At 43.7% G+C, this 19,611-nt stretch overlaps 1 protein-coding gene across 5 annotated transcripts in view; it reads right to left on the minus strand.

Moving 5' to 3' along the window:
• The window catches only part of TMEM106A (transmembrane protein 106A), a 48,448-nt gene that overhangs the window by 14,684 nt on the left and 14,153 nt on the right, over positions 1-19,611 (minus strand). For 4 of the 5 annotated variants that reach the window (XM_073683651.1, XM_073683650.1, XM_073683646.1 and 1 more), the window contains 6 exons: positions 16,429-16,648; positions 16,231-16,294; positions 14,544-14,703; positions 8,332-8,472; positions 2,359-2,402; positions 2,112-2,165 (listed from right to left, as the gene is read on the minus strand). In XM_073683651.1, coding sequence (XP_073539752.1) covers positions 2,112-2,165; positions 2,359-2,402; positions 8,332-8,472; positions 14,544-14,703; positions 16,231-16,294; positions 16,429-16,624 — 659 coding nt within the window. In that variant the 5' untranslated portion in view covers positions 16,625-16,648. Of the gene's footprint in view, positions 1-2,111; positions 2,166-2,358; positions 2,403-8,331; positions 8,473-14,543; positions 14,704-16,230; positions 16,295-16,428; positions 16,649-18,834; positions 19,013-19,611 lie in introns of those variants that run through there. The other variant, XM_073683648.1, reaches the window with a different exon arrangement.

Genomic DNA, 19,611 nt, shown 5'->3' on the forward strand with positions numbered 1-19,611 from the left:
TCTGCAGTGTCTCTGAAGGATGACCAGCTGGATGGCAGCGCACAGCTTACTATACTTGTCATTTAGTGTTAAAGGATTTATTAAAAAAATATAATATAGTGTTTTCATTCACCGTCTCTTTAAAAAAGCCGGCCGGCAATTCAGCAGCGGCATACACCGGTACCCGACAATTTAGAATAGAAAGAATAGAGAATCACACATAGATTAGATAGAAACATGTCAGTCACATATATAACAAGTACAGTGATAGTGTTGATTACTGTACTTGTCATTTAGTGTTAAAATAAAGGATTTATTAAAAAAATAAAAAAATTGGCGTGGGGTTCCCCGTAATTGTAGTCTCTAGCGGAGGTTAAGCAGACGGCTGGGGCAGATGTTTGAAGCCTGGGAAGGGGGTAATACCCACGGAGCTTCCCAGGCTACTAATATCAGCCCCCAGCTGAATACCTAGCCTTTACTAGCTATTAAAATGGGGGACCCCCAAAAATATGACGTGGGGTCCCCCCTATTTTAATAGCTAGCAAAGGCTAGGCAGACAGCTGGGGGCTGATATTAATAGCCCAGGAAGGGTGCCATGAATATTGGCCCCCTACCAGGCTAGAAACACCAGCAGTCAGCCACCCCAGAAATGGCGCATCCATAGGATGTGCCAATTCTGGCACTTAGCCTCGCTCTTCCCACTGCCCTGTAGCGGTGGCAGTGGGGTAATAGGGCTGGGGTTAATGTCAGCTTATAATGCCAGCTGACATCAAGCCCAGGTTAGTAATGGAGAGGCGTCTATCCAGCTTGCCATGGAGAGGCTGCCATCCAGCTTGCCATGCCGCAGACGCTTCTCAGTGTCTGCGGCATGGCAAGCTGGATGGCAGCTCTCGGCTGCGATCCAGCCGGTCATGTGAATGTAGCAAAGCTGGAGACGTCGTGGGAACCATGGAAAGGTAAGGATGAGGTTGCTTTATTATTTTACTTTTATTGCAGGAGATTGCTGGCTTCAGCTGGAATGGGCGTGATGGTAAGTATGGTTTAATTTAGAACAATAAAGAATTGTGTGTTTATTTCAATTAAAGGACTGTATTCTGGGTGTTTGTGTTTTTTTTTAACTTTGACTATGGGGTTAGTAATGGGGGTGTCTTATAGACGCCTCTCCATTACTAACCTGGGCTTGATGTCAGCTGGCATTATAAGCTGACATCAACCCCAGCCCTACTACCCCACTGCCACCGCTACAGGGCAGTGGGAAGAGCGAGGCTAAGTGCCAGAATTGGCACATCCTATGGATGCGCCATTTCTGGTGCGGCTGACGGCTGGTGTTTCTAGCCTGGGAGGGGGCCAATATTCATGGCACCCTTCCTGGGCTATTAATATCAGCCCCCAGCTGTCTGCCTAGCCTTTGCTAGCTATTAAAATAGGGGGGACCCCACGTCATTTTTTTTGGGGTCCCCCATTTTAATAGCTAGTAAAGGCTAGGTATTCAGCTGGGGGCCGATATTAGTAGCCTGGGAAGCTCCGTATTACCCCCTTCCCAGGCTTCAAACATCTGCCCCAGCCGTCTGCTTAACCTCCGCTAGAGACTAAAATTACGGGGAACCCCACGCCAATTTTTTTTTTTTTTTAATAAATCCTTTATTTTAACACTAAATGACAAGTACAGTAATCAACACTATCACTGTACTTATTATATATGTGACTGACATGTTTCTATCTATCTAATGTATGTGTGATTCTCTATTCTTTCTATTCTAAATTGTCAGGTACCGGTGTATGCCGCTGCTGAATTGCCAAGTTTTCATGTAATACATTCTACATTATTCTTAGTTGTTTCCCTTCATGTAGAATTAACCAACAAGGAAAGAAAGGGTTTATTTTTATTCCGATATTTGTGTCCCATTTACTTGCATTGGTTTCCGGTATCGGAATCGGCGATATCCGATACTTTTTGGGTATCGGTCCGATCCAATCCGATCCGATATTTCCCGATATCGGAAGGTATCGCTCAACACTACAAATGACACTAAATGAATGGCAAAATCATTCACCAGGTTCACACCGTATACGGTCACTGCTAAATAAAATCTAATGTAAGAATATATCTATGATTTGCACTGTATACTTACTGCACATGTAGCAGAATGTTGTGGACGTGTATTCGTTCCCAAGTGCAAACATCACTGAAATTAAAGGAATGGTGTTTAGTACAAAGACTCAGCAAAAAAAAAAAAAAAAAATTTAAGAAAAAGTTCACGTGATCAGTGAATGTATGTGGAAATGTGTTCGGTTTAAAAAAACAAACAAACAGAAAAACAACAACTTTACTATACTGGACTGTTAGCAACAACCAGCTGGTCTCACCCATTGACTTACTATGTGCTGACATCCTGGACTTGACTCTCCACAGTATAAAAGATCTGTTAGACAAAACAACTGGAGTTAACCATGGAAAGTTACAGTCCACTTAACGGTCCTCTACTTTATTTCACATCCAAAGGTTCCTGAACATAATGTACACTCTTTACTCGCGCATGGCTCTTTTTACTTTATAGTTTTTGCCTCCCCTTCTTCCAAGAGCCAAAACTTTTTCATTTTTAAGTCACAGTAGTATATGCTTTATTATTATTTTCATTCTCACCACCATTTTTGGGTTGATAAGCAGCAGCCAAAAAACCCAAAGACAAGGAATTCTAGCATCCAAGTGTTGCATCTTTTTTTAACAGAAAATTCACACATTTTTTCACCTTCTACTTTTCATTATACTTGTAGTTGCCTTAAGGGACTTGAACCTGCGATCATCTGATCATTTGGGCTGTATACAGCAATATCACAGTATATAGAAAACTCACAGTCTCCTATGAACACCACAGCCACATGCAAGATTCCATAGGAGTAATGGCACGACAGGCATAGTGGTCTTCAGCAGACTCCCGGCTGGCATTCCAAATCATCTGCAGGAGAGGGGGGGGGGGGGGCGCCAATGTGGGTAGAACAGGCCACCCCCCCAGGGAGGCACACTGTAAATGTCATCGCCACAGATTGACAGCAGCATTTAACAGCTGCAGGCGAAGCTCCATATCACACACAGCTGTTAGAGGCAGATGATGGCTGAATAACAGCCATCATCTGCTGGCAAAGAAATGGATCCGCATCAACATCAGGGAGCCAGTATTGGGCGTACCAGTAAGTCTAATGTTGGTAAGGGGTTATAGAGATGGTCTTGTTATAGTGTTTTCCTTGGCATTGTGTCCCACGTGGCCGGTCAGTAAATTTTACAAATGCATTTAATTAGTTTTGGTCTCCCAATCCTGAGCAGTGCCTACTGGTTGCATGACTGTGCCAGCGCTTGCTGTGAAGTGCTCTGCTGAAGTAACGTTGATAGGTCACATGGTGCAGTGCCTCCAAAACACTGCCCTGTCGAAGGGACATCAGCACAGACATTCCTACATTTTTACTTGGTTAGCATGTCTTTTGAAGAAGTGTACAGTCTGAAAGAATCCCAGGTTTGAGCTACAAAGTGAAAGGCGGAGGAGTGCTGTTTCCTGCATGAAGCTGAAACTACAAATCCACTACCATTGTACTGGACCTCCAACCCAAACAACGGATCAGAGCAACTTGAACGCTGCTGAACTGCCACTCTGAACACCTTAGAAAGTAAAATAAGAAAATAGGATGACCCCTTTCAGCAGGGGCATACATAGAAGTCATGGGGCCCCATATCAGAAGCTCTAATTGGGCCCCCCCCCCCAAAAAAAAAATATTTGTCTGTGTCACAGAAGAGCAGATCTCACAACTTCCCAGCCTTTACATAGTAATTTTCCTCCTGCTGAAGTCCTAGATTCCTCTTTCATTGCCCCATAAAGTGTGATTCCAACAAAAGTGCCCCCCAAACACAGTATGATACCCCCATGGTGCATTCCTCCACATGCACAGTATAATGACCCTATTGTACCCCACTTCAACTCCCCTGGCAAAGTATGGTGACCCCAACCCAGTATAATGGCCCGCACTAGCCCTCCAAACAGTATAATGGACCCCATACAACCCTTCACAATGTATAAATTGCTTTCATACAGTATAATGAACTTCCCCCATAATCCTCCATATAGTATAATAAACTTCCCCCATAATCCTCCATATAGTATAATAAACTTCCTCCATATAGTATAATAAACTTCCCCCATAATCCTCCATATCGTATAATAAACTTCCCCCATAATCCTCCATATCGTATAATAAACTTCCCCCATAATCCTCCATATAGTATAATGAACTTCCCCCATATAGTATAATGAACTTTCCATGGTCCTCCATATAGTATAATGAACTTCCCATGGTCCTCCATATAGTATAATGAACTTCCCCATAATCCTCCATATAGTATAATGAACTTCCCCATAATCCTCCATATAGTATAATGAACTTCCCCATAATCCTCCATATAGTATAATGAACTTCCCCATAATCCTCCATATAGTATAATGAACTTCACATGGTCCTCCATATCATATAATGAACTTCCCCCATAATCCTCCATATAGTATAATGAACTTCCCATGGTCCTCCATATAGTATAATGAACTTCCCATGGTCCTCCATAGAATATAATGCACTCCCCATAGTCCTCCATACAGTATATTACACACCCCATAGGGTAAAATGCAGCCCCCATATAGTATAATGCACCCCACAGTCCTGCAGTATTATGGGCACCACGTACTCACAGATTTTAAAATACCGCATATTTTAAATAAGCCAAGCCAAGTATAAGCAGAGGCCTCTAATTTTACCACAAACAACTGGGAAAACGTATTGACTTGAGTATAAGCCTAGGGTGGGTAATGCAGCAGCTATTGGTAAATTTCCCCAATCCTGGTATGTGTGGCCTCCCCCCCAATCCTGATTTGTAAAGCCTCCCCCCCAATCGCCCAATCCTGATGTGTGTGCCCCCCCCCCCCCCCCATCCTGGTATGTGTGGCCTCCCCCCATCGCCCAATCCTGATATGTGTGGCCTCCCCCCATCGCCCAATCCTGATATGTGTGGCCTCCCCCCATCGCCCAATCCTGGTATGTGTGGCCTCCCCAATCCTGGTATGTATGACCCCAATCACTGCACACATAAAATAATAAACACTTATACTCACCTTCCTTCCTCACCTCTGCTCCAGCGCTGCTGTGTCCTGTCAGCCAGCAGCTCATGTCGGCATCTGAGCGGCGCACGATCTCAGACGCCGAGGTGAGCTGCTGCTGCTGGCACATTCACACTTCTCCATGCTGGTACTATGGGTGTGGAGAGGAGTGAATACACTTTCTCTTTAGCAACAGGCACTGACAGCAGGAGCTGCAGCTCAGCGCTCCTCCGTGCCCGCTACTTACGAGAATGAATATTCGTGTCCCTTTAGGAGCAGGCAAACGCCGTAGCTGCAGCAGCAGCTACAGGGTGTGACCGCTCCTCCACTGCCGCAGCCTCTCCTCCCAACACTTACCTATCTCTACTGGTTCCCTCCCGGCTCACGGGCCCCATTGCAGTGGCGTGGCCTGCCGCCATTGGCGGTACGCCACAGCCTTTCAGATTCTCCAAAATAGATGGCAACCAACCTCAGACCATGTTCTTTCCTTTTCTCAATATGATCTCCAAGATTTCACAATTAGGGCGTTAAAAGAATGCACTCACTTTACATGACTAGACCTGCCATGTTTGGGCATGTACTTGGCAGATTAGGTTCAATGTGGGGAAATGTAAAGTTATGCACAAGGCGTTAATAATATGCAGGTGTGGCGCCCCTGAGGGTGGTTCGACCGCCACAGGAATGCTGCACTTCTCTAATGGAGTGTAGTGTTCCTCCTCTGAGGTAAGGCCAGTGTGATAGTCGTGACCTAACCTTTTGCATCCAACACCACACTTCCCACCAGGGGGAGCTAGTATGCACTAGGTGCTGCTCCCCTGGTTACAGGGAGACTGAGGAACACAAAGTGGTAGGAACCAGTTAGTGGGTGAGGGTGGAGGACGTACAAGTTAGTTACACTTTAAATTTCTTATTTAATAGAAAGCCATCTTTGATCTTGGTCTCTGGCAGTCTGGCTGTCAAGCGGTCTTGTTGCTAGTCTTTGGTGCATCTTGGCACAACCTGGCTAGTCTGCCTTGGTTGCTGTGTGCTGTCATGTACTGTGTGTTAATGTGACCTCCCTCCGGGAGCGCAGATCCTCTGTGGGACTGCACCGGCAAGGGACACAGCCCTCGTACCCGAGCCTTTGGACGAGAGGTAGGTTGCAGACAAGGAATGTCTCAACCCGGCCAAGGACCAGGATCAAGAAGGCCCGGAGCTTAAGAGTGTGGCTCCACAGCAAATGGATCCCAGGCAGGATGCAGACGGAGCGGTATACGCCACCTGTCCACGCCAACCTGATATATTCAGAGGGACTCCGGCTGCAAGAGGGGTACCGGCCCCCGACACCCGACCTTGCTACTCCATGTCCTGGTCGGGAAAGCCTGGTTATGCCCAGAGGATCCCACCAGGTATCGGATGGAGAGGAATTGCCACCCGTACCCTTGTTCTGAGAGGAGCTCAGAGGGAGACCCGGCCTATTTGCACACACACGGACAGGAAGGGATTTGGTCTGTAGTTCAGGAACACTCTGGTGTAAGGTCTCGATTGAATGCTGGACTTACTCGGAGGTTGTCGGACCCCCGTCCCTGGTGACCGCAGGACTCCGTGAGGAGCAGGGAGTCGCCTTCCTTCTGCCATCTCTAAAGTGAGTAAAGCCTTGGAAGTTCACCCCTATGGCCTCCGGACTGTTTATTCTGCGCCACACCGCGATACGCGGCGCCCGTCTTCCTCTACTACTACCCCCATCCTCCTGTCCCTCTGCCCTGAGGCCTCGCTCCGCCTGTGGGGAGCGGTGAGAACTTTAGCCGCCATGACACCGGGCCTCAGCGGACTGTAGCGGCGCTGGTGACCCTTCACCAAGCACCACAGGTAGCTTAGTCGTTAATCAGCCACTCAACCCGGACAAGCCCACACCATCTCTTTCTAATGTGACGGCCCTGAGCACGGGTCGGGCCCGGGCCACGGCTGCATCCCACCTCTCCATCATAGGGCCCGACACAGAGTCCCCCAACACCCAGGGTAACACACGGGCTTCTCTGAGTAGAGGAGTCACACAGGCATCATATGTTCTAGGGGGAGAAAAAACAGGAGAGTCCCTTTTAGAGAAGGATCTGGGTGTAGTTGTAGATCATAATTATGGATGTGATTTAGGTGATTTAACACCATGTAACTCCATAATTCAATTGGTCATGCTTTTCATCGTGGAGTTACATGGTGTTTAATAATAAAAATTATTGATTTGCATCTCTGAGTGTGCACCTTTTCTGTACTGCTTTTCTCCCGCTTTCTCATCATTATTGGTTCTTTGCAGTGGTAGCACCCTAGTTGCTGGTATATTTAGTTATGCATCCATTTCTTTCATGGTGTCAAACTAAATCACAGAATGCAATGTCAATCGGCTGCTCCTAAAGCCAGCAGGAAATGGTCAAGAATTAAAAGAGGTGCAAACTCAGAGCTGGGACCTAAAACTACCAATTTACGATTTATTAGTGTGGCCTCATCTGGAATAAGCAGTTCAGTTCTGAGCACCAGTTCATAGAAAAGATTCCCTCGAGCTAGAAGTAGTACAAAGGAGAGCCACAAAACTGATAAGGGTCATGGAGGATCTTAGGAGGAAATGCCTAAAGTTCTTCTCAGAATGTTTAGTCTATTGGATTGACAATTGGAATCACAAGGGTAAGATTAGCTGTTTTGAAGGAGACCACATCATGCATTGTGGCTGTACATATAGCCCTTCCTTTTACCCTTCCCATCCTTCTGCTGAACTTGGATGTTTGTCTTTTTTCAACTGTAACTAGGAGCCATGGCTGGCTACCTGGCAATGACAATGTACCAAAATCTTCCAATCTGCGTTAGCCCAAGTATTCCCTTACTTTTATCCCACAACAGCCAGATGTAATGACTGAGGATGTGGTCATGTTACTAGATGCAACGTGATACACCAGCAACATGACAGCCTTCAAAAAAAATAAAAAAAATCAACCTGCTGAATGTTTGGTCACAGCTCGCAAATGGCTTCCAGTATAGACTAATGCAAGTTTCATGTAACTCACTTACTACACGACATGTTTATTCTAATGCGTGTTGCAAATCCGAAATGGCAAGTGACTGGCAGCCAAAATAGCACCAGGAAAAAGCCATGCAACTTCAAGGCACTAGCAAGCCGTAGACAAAACACTTTTTGGTTGCACGACTACAGTCATCATGTAGCCCTTGTCTTATAAGAATATGCAATTACCTGTTCAGTGGTTAATGGACCAATCTTTTTAACCTCCTTCAAGGTAAGCGTTCCAACTACAACAGATATGTGAAGAACCTCCACGTTGAGACTCAAAATTTCAATCCCAAACAGGTTGTTATTGCTTATGTTCAATTTATTCTGTAAAAGTAAAAAAAAAAAAAAATGAATTACAGAACATGGCAATTTTGCACAGGTCCAATAAAGCCAGAGAACCTGGTTTTCTCCATCACAAGAACTTTCAGTTATTGTCCTACAGTGCTGCTAACCATTATTGGAATCCCTTCATTTTTTTCCATAAACTGGACAATAGCTTCAGAAATAAAATGAAAGTGTACCAAAGTTATGTCCTCAGGATTTTTTAGTTAGTGGTCCAAAGTAATACAACAATAAAATAAAACATTGTTTTTCATCTTCCATATTGCGTTGCAATTTCTAAGAAACAGAATAAACAGCATGTGCAGCAATAAAGGCACCCCTAATTAATACTTGGTTGCACATTCTTTGACATTACTGTCAGCTTCCAAAAGGTTTCTTGTAGCCATCTATAAGCTTCTTGCACTTCTCAGCTGGAATTTTATCCCACTCTTCCTTTCCAATTTATTCAAGCGCTTGAATATTTGCAGGGTTCTTTTTCCCAATGGCAGATTTCAGCTCACCCCAACGATTTTTACTGGGATTGAGGTCAGGACTCATTGCTGGCCATTTTAAAAAACAGTCCATTATTTCTTTTTCAACCATTCCTGTGTACTATTGGATGTGTGCTTGGGGTCATTGTCTTGCTGAGGGACCCATGATCTTCAACTCAAACCAAGTTTTCTTACACTGGGTAGGACATTTCACTCTAAAATCTCTTGATAATTCTCCGATTTCACGATTCCTGTGATACGGTCAAGGCCTCCCGTACCAGGTGCAACCCCACAGCATTATGGATCCTCCACCATGCTTAACTGTTGGTAAGGTATTCTTTTCCTTATAAGCGTCATTGCGCCGTCTGTAAACAAACTGGTATTTTGCATTGCCAAAAAGCTCTATTTTTGTTTCATCAGTCCACAGAACATTTTCCCAGAAGGATTATGGTTTGTCAAGATACTCTTTGGCAAAGATCATTCGTTCCTTTTTAGGTCTTTTCTTCAGCAATGGTTTCTTCCTTGGCCTTAGCCCATAAAGCTCTGCTTGGTTTAGTGTGCGGCGTATGGTATTTGTTGAAAACATGACCCCAGACTGTTCCAGGTTGGTTTTCAGGTCTTTGGATGTTTGACGTGGTGTTTTTTTCCACCACTCGCACCAACCTTGGAAGACGTCTCGTCAATTTTCCTCTTTCTCCAGGGAGGTTCTTGAGGGTTCCATGCTTTGCAAACTTCTTAATATTGCGCACTGTTGAAATCTTTGGAAGTCTTGTTTGCAAATAGCAGTTCTGATGTCCTCAGACAGCTCCTTTGTTTTCACCACTGTAACAAAGGAACAGGGCCTACCATGTGGCTTTTTAAAACACTGAAGTCATCATTCATTGGCCAATTCATGTCACATAGGCACAGAATCACAGGTGAATTTCTTCTGTTATTTACCACAGGCGAGTCAAAATGTGTTTCCATACTAAATTAATGTAAAGGATGCCAATATCAGTGACACAGCAAGCTTTAGGTTTTTCTATTTTTTCCCTACCATTGTTTTGTTTTGTTTTTTTTTATATTGTTTATCATTTGCTGTTTTGTATTTAACATGAGTGCTCTATACAAAAAACGGTTTCACCGCTTTCATTTTTTCAGGAGATATTCTACATTATGTACTTCATGGGTGCCAATAATGATGAGCAGAACTGTAACTGAGCAGAGCATAGACACCACCAGGCTAGGACTGCCCCACATGGGAACACGTGAATCCCTCGGTGAACCCCCAACCCCTGCATAAAGCAGTACACATAATATAAAATGTACACATGGGCAGCAGCTCACCATTAATTTAAAAGCTACCCAGTCTATTAATATATAGAAGAATACTCAAATTTGTGAACAAGGAGCAGGTGGCTGAACAATGGGTACACAAAATCAACATCACTATTGGGGCCTTGGCAATGCAGTCCGAAAACTGCCAATTCTGGGCTGCTGTATGAGCCCGCGTCACTCAAAGCACATCTATAGATATTTAGTCATGAATACGCAGTCCATTGATGCATTTCCCATATCAACTAACCAGCTGGACTAACATTGATCAGCATATGCCAGGTTTTTTTTCCTTTTAAAGCAATTGATGGGTCTTCTATCTCAATAGGATTATACATTTATGGAACTGCCAGTTTCATTCAAATAATATCAAATAGACTCAAATATTTTCATAATGGTACCTAAATAACGTTATATTTGGGAATTTGACTTTTGGAACATGTCAATTGGGAGAACAAGAATATGCAGTTTTCTCTGGCCAGACCCTTTACACAGAACTGAAACCCTGCTCCATTCAAGATAATGGGCCTGTATTTTAGTGCCCTGCCATAATGTATGAAAAACAAATGATGAAACAGCAGCGCTTAGAGGTAATGTAGGCTCAGAAAACAACTGGTTTAAAAACAGGTTTCTGTATTAAATGTATTTAAAAAAAAAAAAAATTCATAACAAAATCTTGCAATGTTCACACTGGCCACCAGGGCCATTTAAGACACAGACTTCATGTTCTGCACAGCTGACATTTCAAAATTCTCATTAGCATCACAGACAGGTTTACAATGGCAAGTATCCCCTCTATACATAGCTAATAACACCATTTATTATTCACAATAGGCGAGGTCACAGCTGACCCTGCTCCCTTTCTAATAGTGTTTTTTGCTAATGCGCATGCATTACTTCTTGAAAGAAAGAACCAGAAGCACAAGTCTAAAAATCTAAAAGTCTCCCAGTGACCAGTGTGAACACACCATTTCTAATCTTTTTTTCTACTATAGATTTTGATACGACAAAAAAAAAAAAAAAAAACTACAAAAGTATTTTTAGCAAAAAATTTTTATTTAAATAACGGGTCATTTTTTGATGGCAAATTTCCTTTAAACAGTCTCAACAGCTTATAATAGTTTTGACAAAAATGCTGATAAAGCTAAATATGAAAAGTATACAAGCTTTTAAGCATACTTTTTATAGTGCTTTAGCAGTACAGTTAGCGAGGAAATTAAGTTTGATTTGGGGGCTCCTATAAATACAAAATTTAGTAAGAGGATGTACTGCTCTCGGCTCCCTGTAGCAACTGCTCCCCTACCCTTTTGCTCTTTAATTTAAAATTTTTATTTCAGAAATCAGTAGTACAGATGAAATTAAAAAAACCTTCTAATATCTCTTATTATTCTCTCCTGGGTTGATCATTCTCAATTCATGGGTAAAATCTGTATTCAGTGAAGTCAGGCTTTCCCATTACTGAGATAGGAGATGACAGTTGGTGACAAAGTTCTACGGAGCACTGTAGCTCCAGTTTCAGGAAAACTTGCAGCAAGACATACATGTTTGCTCCCAACTCCTGCCCTAATCCTGAATTTTAACCCCTTCACGACAGATGACTTATTATTTACGTCTTGGCCGTGTCCCTGCCTTTGATGTGGGCTGCGCACCTGAGCCCGCATCTTTCTCCGCACTTAATGGCTGATTTAATATTCTCGAGAAGCCTGGGTAGAAGAGGCAGAGATGGAAACCGGTACAGGAGGGAGAACTGTGACCAAGAGAATGCCAATGTGTCAGCCGGCGCTGGAAGAGGATCACGAGTCCTGCTCACAAACCTCTGCACCTCACGTTTAGTCTGGATGACATTAAATTGACATCTGGTGTGTCCTAACGAAGACAAATCTGGCTGAAGACCTCTGGATGAAGCAACCTCTCTTGCAGATAACCACTTGCAGCTTAAAGCACCACTCTAGCTGGCATTTTTTCCACCACTGGAGTGGTGCTTTAAATGCAAGTCCCCTGCCCCCGGTCATATACTCATCCTCCGGCGTCTTCACCAGTTTTGGCGCCGTCATCTTAGGAGCGCAGCTTCTGACTGGCTGGAAGTCAGAAGCTTCGTCACAAGCTCTCAATGGAAGTCTGAGAGCCAGAACAATGAAAAAGGCAAAAGGAGAGTATCAGACAGGGGACTTGCATTTTCAGCACCACTTCAGCGGTGAAATAAAAAAAGAAAATAAATAAAAAAAACACGCTGGAGTGGTGCTTTAAAAAAATCTGCGGCCCAATTGTCCAATCTGGGTTTGTGGATTGATGAGATCAACACTTTGCTCTCTTCCCAACTCAGAATTCTTGTGACCTATGCCATTGCTGATAGAGTTCCACCCCAATGGTTGATGTATGCCACCGTAATTGCATTGTCAGACTGCATCTAGAGAGACACGAAACCAGATGCTGCCGAAGAATAAGCGAAAGGCGTATGGCTATACATTGATTGGAATAAGCCTCTCCTGTCTCTTCCAAAAGCCCTGTATGGAGGAACTGACAGAAAACCACTCACCATCTGAGGAAGTATGCGTCCACCGTCAGAACCAGCCACTGGATAGGGAAGGAGTGTCCACAATACAAACAGTGGCGATGTTAATGATCTGTGGGATGAGGAAAGATGGACGGACTGGCCAATCCAAGGAGAGACTGGACGTGTTTCAACAAGACAAAAAGGGACCTCTACAAAGATCTGGAATGAAACAGCGCAAAAAGAATAGCCTTGAAAGTTCCCACCATCTTGCCTAGGAAGTTCACGCAGAACCGGAAGGGGTTTCACAATGGTCCACTAAAAGACCGAATGCCGGATTGAAGAGATGTTCCCTTCTCCTCTGGGAGAAAGACTTTCCCCTGAATGGTGTTGAATTTCCCCAGAAAAAGCAGGCATTGCGCTGGGAACACAGATGACTTTGCCTTGTTAAGGCCCGAAGCGAGTCAGAGTGTTTAAGACAAATTTGTAGAATCTCTGAGCAGGAAGGAGCCTTGATGAGAATGTCATCCAGGTACAGAATAACCACAAATTCTCTGGTTTGAAGCACTGCCATGACTGGGGTGAAGAATGTAGAAGTAGGTATTGCAAATGTCCACTGAAGACAAAAAATCCCAGAGTTCCATGGACACAATGACAAAGCACAGAGACTATCATTGAGTGATGCACTCAGATTATTCTGTTTAGTAGCCTTAGGTCCTGAAACCTCTTTCTTGGGTATGACGAAAAGATTCAAGTAGAAACCATTGAAGGTGGGACCGGCACATTGACCCAAGTCCTGGGATGAGATATTTATATTAAAAAAAAAGCACAAAACAAAGTTGTGTGGGAGAGTGAATCCGATGGAAATTACTTCTCTGATCCAGACATTACCGACTGCCCCAGTCATTAGTCCTGGAAGAAAAGGAGATGACTGCTCATCTGAGAGAAGACCCCGAGGAGGGGTAGTCCATCACAGAGTGGACCCTCTGTTGCCTTGGACTTAGAGGCCTTGTCGCCTGGCTGCCAGGATGGAGTAGGATTAAAAGCTAGTCTTCCCTGGGGAGCATGAGGTTTTACCCGTCTGGAGGTCCAGACCCCATGCAATACACCATGCTTTGGATGGTGGGAGGGCAGGAGTGAAAAGGCAAAAAAAGGACTGACCATCCAAGGTACCCAGTTGCTGGCTTCATAAAAGGTGCCACTACTTAGACAACCTCTTCTTAAAATGCTGTAGTCCCATTATGTAGACTATAAAAACACCCTTTCACTCACCTCCCGCAGTGGCACCTTACAAGTATTGTCGGACTTGAGTGACACTGTTCTGTTATGTGAGCATTGCAGCCAATCAGCAGCCACTAATGGAATGCAGCGCTTCCACCTCACCCAGACGTCAGATTTTAGTCTAAGAGAAATGTGAGTGAAGTAGCCCATTTGCGGCACTTGAATGGCTGCAGTACTCATGTGACATACTATCACACTAGCGGAGGGGAACCCCATACTATCATCGATAAATGGTGCAGGAGGGGAGTATACTTTTTTTTTTTTTTTATTTTACTTAAAAGGTATTACAGCATTTAAAAATGGGTTGTCCAGGTTACACTGGATCTCATATTTAGAGCATGCATAATGATTTTTAGAGGTCATTGTTCAAAATTCTGCATGCAAGATTTCACCATTTCTGTTCATGGCTATGTCTCCCAGTTTTCAAAAACCATTCCCATTGTTAATCGTTTCACGCAATTAAAGATTAGCAAAATACATCTACCTATAACACTTACTGTTGTATGTAGAGTCACAGTTAAACTGGCGGTGTCATAGGTAACCACGGAAGAATTCACGCCAGCGTGGTACAACGTTACAGAGCGGGGATACAGAAAGAATACGACAAGGAAGAAGATGAAAATGCAACAGGAAACAGCAAGAGCCACATATAACTTCCTGGAAATAAAGTTAAAAGCAAGAAAAATGCCCATTAGTTATTATACAGCAAAACTCAACGATAAGTCAGTAAGCGGCAAACTCCTAATGGCACAGCAACATGGTAACTCTAATCAAAATTATACTAGTTATTTTGAGTGCTGAATCAGAAAAACAAAGATCTGACCAATATAAATATAAATGAAAAATATTACTTTAAATGGATTGTCTCACAATCAACTTATTAACAATCCTCGGTACATAAGTGACTGATTCACAAGAGCAAGGAAGGTGCTGTGTGCCTTGTTTAAAGGGTATCTGACAGTAGGATCAACCCTCCTAAGCTATCTAAATTGACATGCAGGTCATAGAACATTGAATAAAATGATACCTTGATAGCTGCGATTTAATGTTTTATTCCAGTTATTCACTTTTTTTTGCTTTTTAAATATCTAGATTAGCTATTAAGATTTATGGGCCGGACACAGATCTTCTTGAGAACGGGCTTCCACAGCCTATTTTAAATGTCAGGAGCGTTATCAGTATGAGGCATGTAGATTAGGAAAGCAGACTGTACATGTCTCACACTGGTAACACCCCCTTTTATTTAAAATACGATCTGGAGGCAGATTTTCCGGCCAATAGATCTTAAAGTAGTTGTCTAGGCTTGGGGCTCAAGATTTGTGAATCATCACAGTGTGCGCTGTCAGAATTCTCTGGTGCTGGCGGTCATGTGACCGCTATGATGCGATTTGCGTATATCCTGGAACATTCCAACTAGACGTATCCGGCCTCGTTCAATTCACTTGTATTGAGCGACGCCATGCAAGTCCAGTCAGCACGTGACCACATGTATGCAAATTGCCTACCCGCTGGGAGGATTAACAAGTCTACACTTCCATAAAGTGACTGCAGACTTGAAACCAAAGCCTGGACAACCCCTTTAACAGCTCATTTACACATTAAGAAAAATGTGTTGTGCATGTGCTCTGCTGCTCCATGCAGCTTGTATGTAGATGGTTCAGGACTGAATGGCTAGCTTTTCCAATCATATACAATTTGGGCCAGATTCAAAGCTTTCACGTAAGAACTCTGGCGTAAAAGCTTTAAAAAGTCGCAAAGTTTAGGCACAACTGGGAGCTGCACCTAAGGTTTGCGATTTCTGGCATCTTCACAATACTTTCTCACACTTCTGCCGAAATGGGTGGAACTGGGGTAGGACAGACATAGCGACTGCCGCTCGTTCAATTCATGACACTACGCCTCATCAAGATCAGCGTGAACAAAGCTGGTCTTGATGAATTGACCTCTTTGAATGTAAAGGCAGTGCTAATTTGTCACCATCATTTAATTCAAAAGTGGTACATGGAAGCCCACTTCTTGCGACCACAGCAGTCTTTGCAGTGGGAAACACAGCGATGAGACAATTATTACCCATATTCAATATTAGTTAACTCTTAAGCAAAATATTTTAAGAGGAGAAGAATGAGGCGATGAATGAACACCCCACATAAGAAATAAAAATAAATAAATAAATGTGATATTTACGTTCTTCGTGGCTTCAGGCGCTGGTCACTGTATGGGATTAGAGCGACTAACTCCTTTTCCTGGCCTAAAAAGAGTAGAAGTAGAAAGGAGTGTAATAGATTAAACAATTAAAATTTCAATACTATTAACAGTAGGGCTCATTTATATTGGGTGCCTCCATATTTCATGACATATCTGAATAGTTTCTCCCCGCTGTACCTCTGGGTATCCTGCCTGTTCCTCTGCAGGTAGGGCAGGTGACTGAAGCAGTCTCTTCTACAGAATTACAGGACGTGGAGGCATCATTGCTGTTAATACTGATGTAAGGTGGAGGACTCCCATTTCCTTGACCGTTCAACATGGGTTCTGTCTCTCTGTTTTGTGGCGGCTTCAAAACAGTCAGCACCTTTCGCATGATGTCATTGAAATTTTACCTCACCTATAGCCACAGAATGGACAGAAAAGAGACATTACACAAGTAGGTAAACAGCTAGTAATAATAAAGCAAGCAGGTCTGCACTGTTCTAAGTACTTCTTCACTGGATCAGATTCAGTTCAGACACTAGGCCTGTATCTAAATGTACTTGCTTGTCAGAACCCAGTACCCGGGGCACAGGCCTCCGGCTACACCACATTAACGAGGACCCGTCACTCGCCATAAATATGTATTTTTCAGACTATAAGGCTGTGTGCCCACGATGCGTTTTTTAAGCGTTTCCGCAGCGGCAAAAATGCTGCAGAAACACTTAAACGCTTGGTAGAAGGTCTGCCATGATCCCCAATGATAATCCGCATGTGCTGTGCACATGCTGCGGAAATTTCCACTGCGGATTATCATTGCAGAAAAAAACGCAGCGCTACCAATTATTTTGCCGAAGTGCTGCGTTTTCGCTGCCATTGACTTGCATTGGAACGCTTGGATTACGCATCACTGCATATGTAGATGCCGAATCCAAGCGTTTCAATGTGCGGACGGTACCCGGGTCTGGAGGACAGGAGACTGCTCTGGACCCGGGTACCATAGAACCTGTAAAAAAAAAAAAAAAAAAAAAAAAAAAAAAAAGAATAAAATAAAAAATAAATATGATATTTACCTTCTGATGGCCCCCGCTGCGCTTGTCCTCCCTTGCCGGCAGATAGCGGTGGAGTGAAAGACCTGCGCTGACGTCATAGTCATGTGACGGCAGGTCCTTCAGTGCAGTGTACCGTGATCTGCTGGCAAGCCAGGACGGAACGAAGCAAAACTGCAGGGGCCATCAGAAGGTAAGCATAGATTTTTTTATTTTTAACCATTCTTTAAGGTCACACTATATAAATCTATGCCGTTTGCATGGATTTATATAGTGTGACCAAGTTGACAAGCACTTTCCAAGTGATGCTAAAATCGCTTGGAAAGCGCTTGTCAACCCGCATGTGGAAATGCATGTGAAGAACGCTTCACATCCGCATGTCCCTGGCAGGAAAAACGCATGCACAATCCACATGCACATGCACAATCCACATGCACAATCCACATGCACAATCCACATGCGTTTTTTCTGCCAGGGAGATGCAGACACGCTCAGGAAAAAATCCTGAGCATTTCTGCATCGTGGGCAAATAGCCTTAGACGCACTTTTTTCCTTCAAAATTTTGCTGCAGCGGCAAAGGAGCGGGGCACAGGAGGCAGTAGCCCGCTGCTGCATCCTACACTGTGCCCGCTGCTAAAGAAAATGAATATTCACTTTCCTTAATAGCGCGCACACTATACTTGCAGCGCGGCTCCTGGTATGTATGGCACCCTGCATCCCTCATCCTTGTATGCTTGGCACCCCCTGATCCTCATCATGTTGCACAAAAAAAAAACAACAATTATACCCACCTTCTCTCTGCTCCAGCGCTGCAGTCTGTGTGCCCGCTATTAAAGACCATGAATATTCACTACAACCCACTCACATGGGAGTGGGTTGTAGTGAATATTCATCGTCTTTAATATTGGGCACACGTGACCGCCGGCTGCAGCAGGAGCCGCACTGCGGGTACAGTGTGCGCGCTTTGGAAAGTGAATGGTCACTGCTCCCCACGCACACAGTCCCGACGTGGGGAGCAGTGAATATTCTGGCACAGCATTTCACAGTGTGAGTTGGCAGTTACGCCAAGCGCGGCTCACACAGTGATCTCCCTGTTGGCAGCAGAGCAGGACGCAGTGCTAGAGCAGAGAGGAGGGGAGTATAATGGTTTATTTTTTGCATATTGCGTGCGTGAGGAGGATCAAGAGGTGCCACACGCAAACCAGAATGAAGGATGAAAGGGTGCCACACGCATACCAGAATGAGGGATGAAAGGGGACAATACATACCAGGATAAAGGCTGCCAAGCATACCAGGATAAGGGATGAAGGGTGCCATACATAACAGGAAGAGGGATGAGGGCCATGTATAACAGGAAGGAGGGGGGGCATATATACTAGGATGGGGGATATTAAAAGAATAGGGGGACATTACCCCTATAACAGAGTGTCAGCAGCATACCCCCTCCCCATTAACAGGGCATCAGGACCACATTTTTTGCTTACACTTTTTTTCTATTTTCCTCCTCTAAAACCTAGGTGCATCTTATAGTCCGAAAAATATGGTAATTTTTTACCTGGTGTAAATGCTGATGTTCTCCTGACTCTGCAATTGATTTTTCTTAGTTCCTGAGATATGACCCCATCTTGCCTGTACATAAATATAGCCGTGATAGCCAAGTGGGTGTGATTCTTAACGCTTCCTTAGTGGAGTCTTATGAGGACCCCTAACAGTTGACTAAGAAAACTCGATTTCTATAGAAGGAAAGAAGGAGTTATATGATATCTCAGGAACAGAGAGGCACCGGAACAAAAAAGTAAACAATTGGGGTTCAGGAGAACAGGAATTTAGGAATTTAAACCAGGTGGTAAAATATTTATTGCAAGTGATTGGTCTGCTTTAAATAAAAGTACATTCATCTTAGGAGATTGGGGTCATACTTCATAGAGAAAATGAGCCATCAAGGGATGTTTTGTACAAATCAGGAAAGTCCATTGCTGGACATATTAGGTACGTTTGAATAGAAATACACGGTAATTATTTGGGCAGCTTTGTGCTGTGGGGAGAGATATGAAAGCTGCTTAACCAGTCATACCAGATCTATATCCAAATGTTAGACATGTGACACTTGCCAAAACTATAAATAGCTGAACACTAGGGAAATATTAGACTTGTGATGGAAACCTGTGCAGCAGGAGCGACAGTCAACTTTGAATCTACAGGTGCTACTCACAAAATTAGAATATCATCGAAAATTTAATTCATTTCAGTTCTTCAATACAAAAAGTGAAACTCATTATATAGAGTCATTACAGAGTGATCTAGATCAAGTGTTTATTTCTGTTAATGTTGA

The sequence above is a fragment of the Phyllobates terribilis genome, unplaced genomic scaffold, assembly GCF_046119375.1.
Source record: "Phyllobates terribilis strain yellow unplaced genomic scaffold, ASM4611937v1 Scaffold_5__5_contigs__length_657084704, whole genome shotgun sequence".
NCBI lineage: Eukaryota > Metazoa > Chordata > Amphibia > Anura > Dendrobatidae > Phyllobates > Phyllobates terribilis.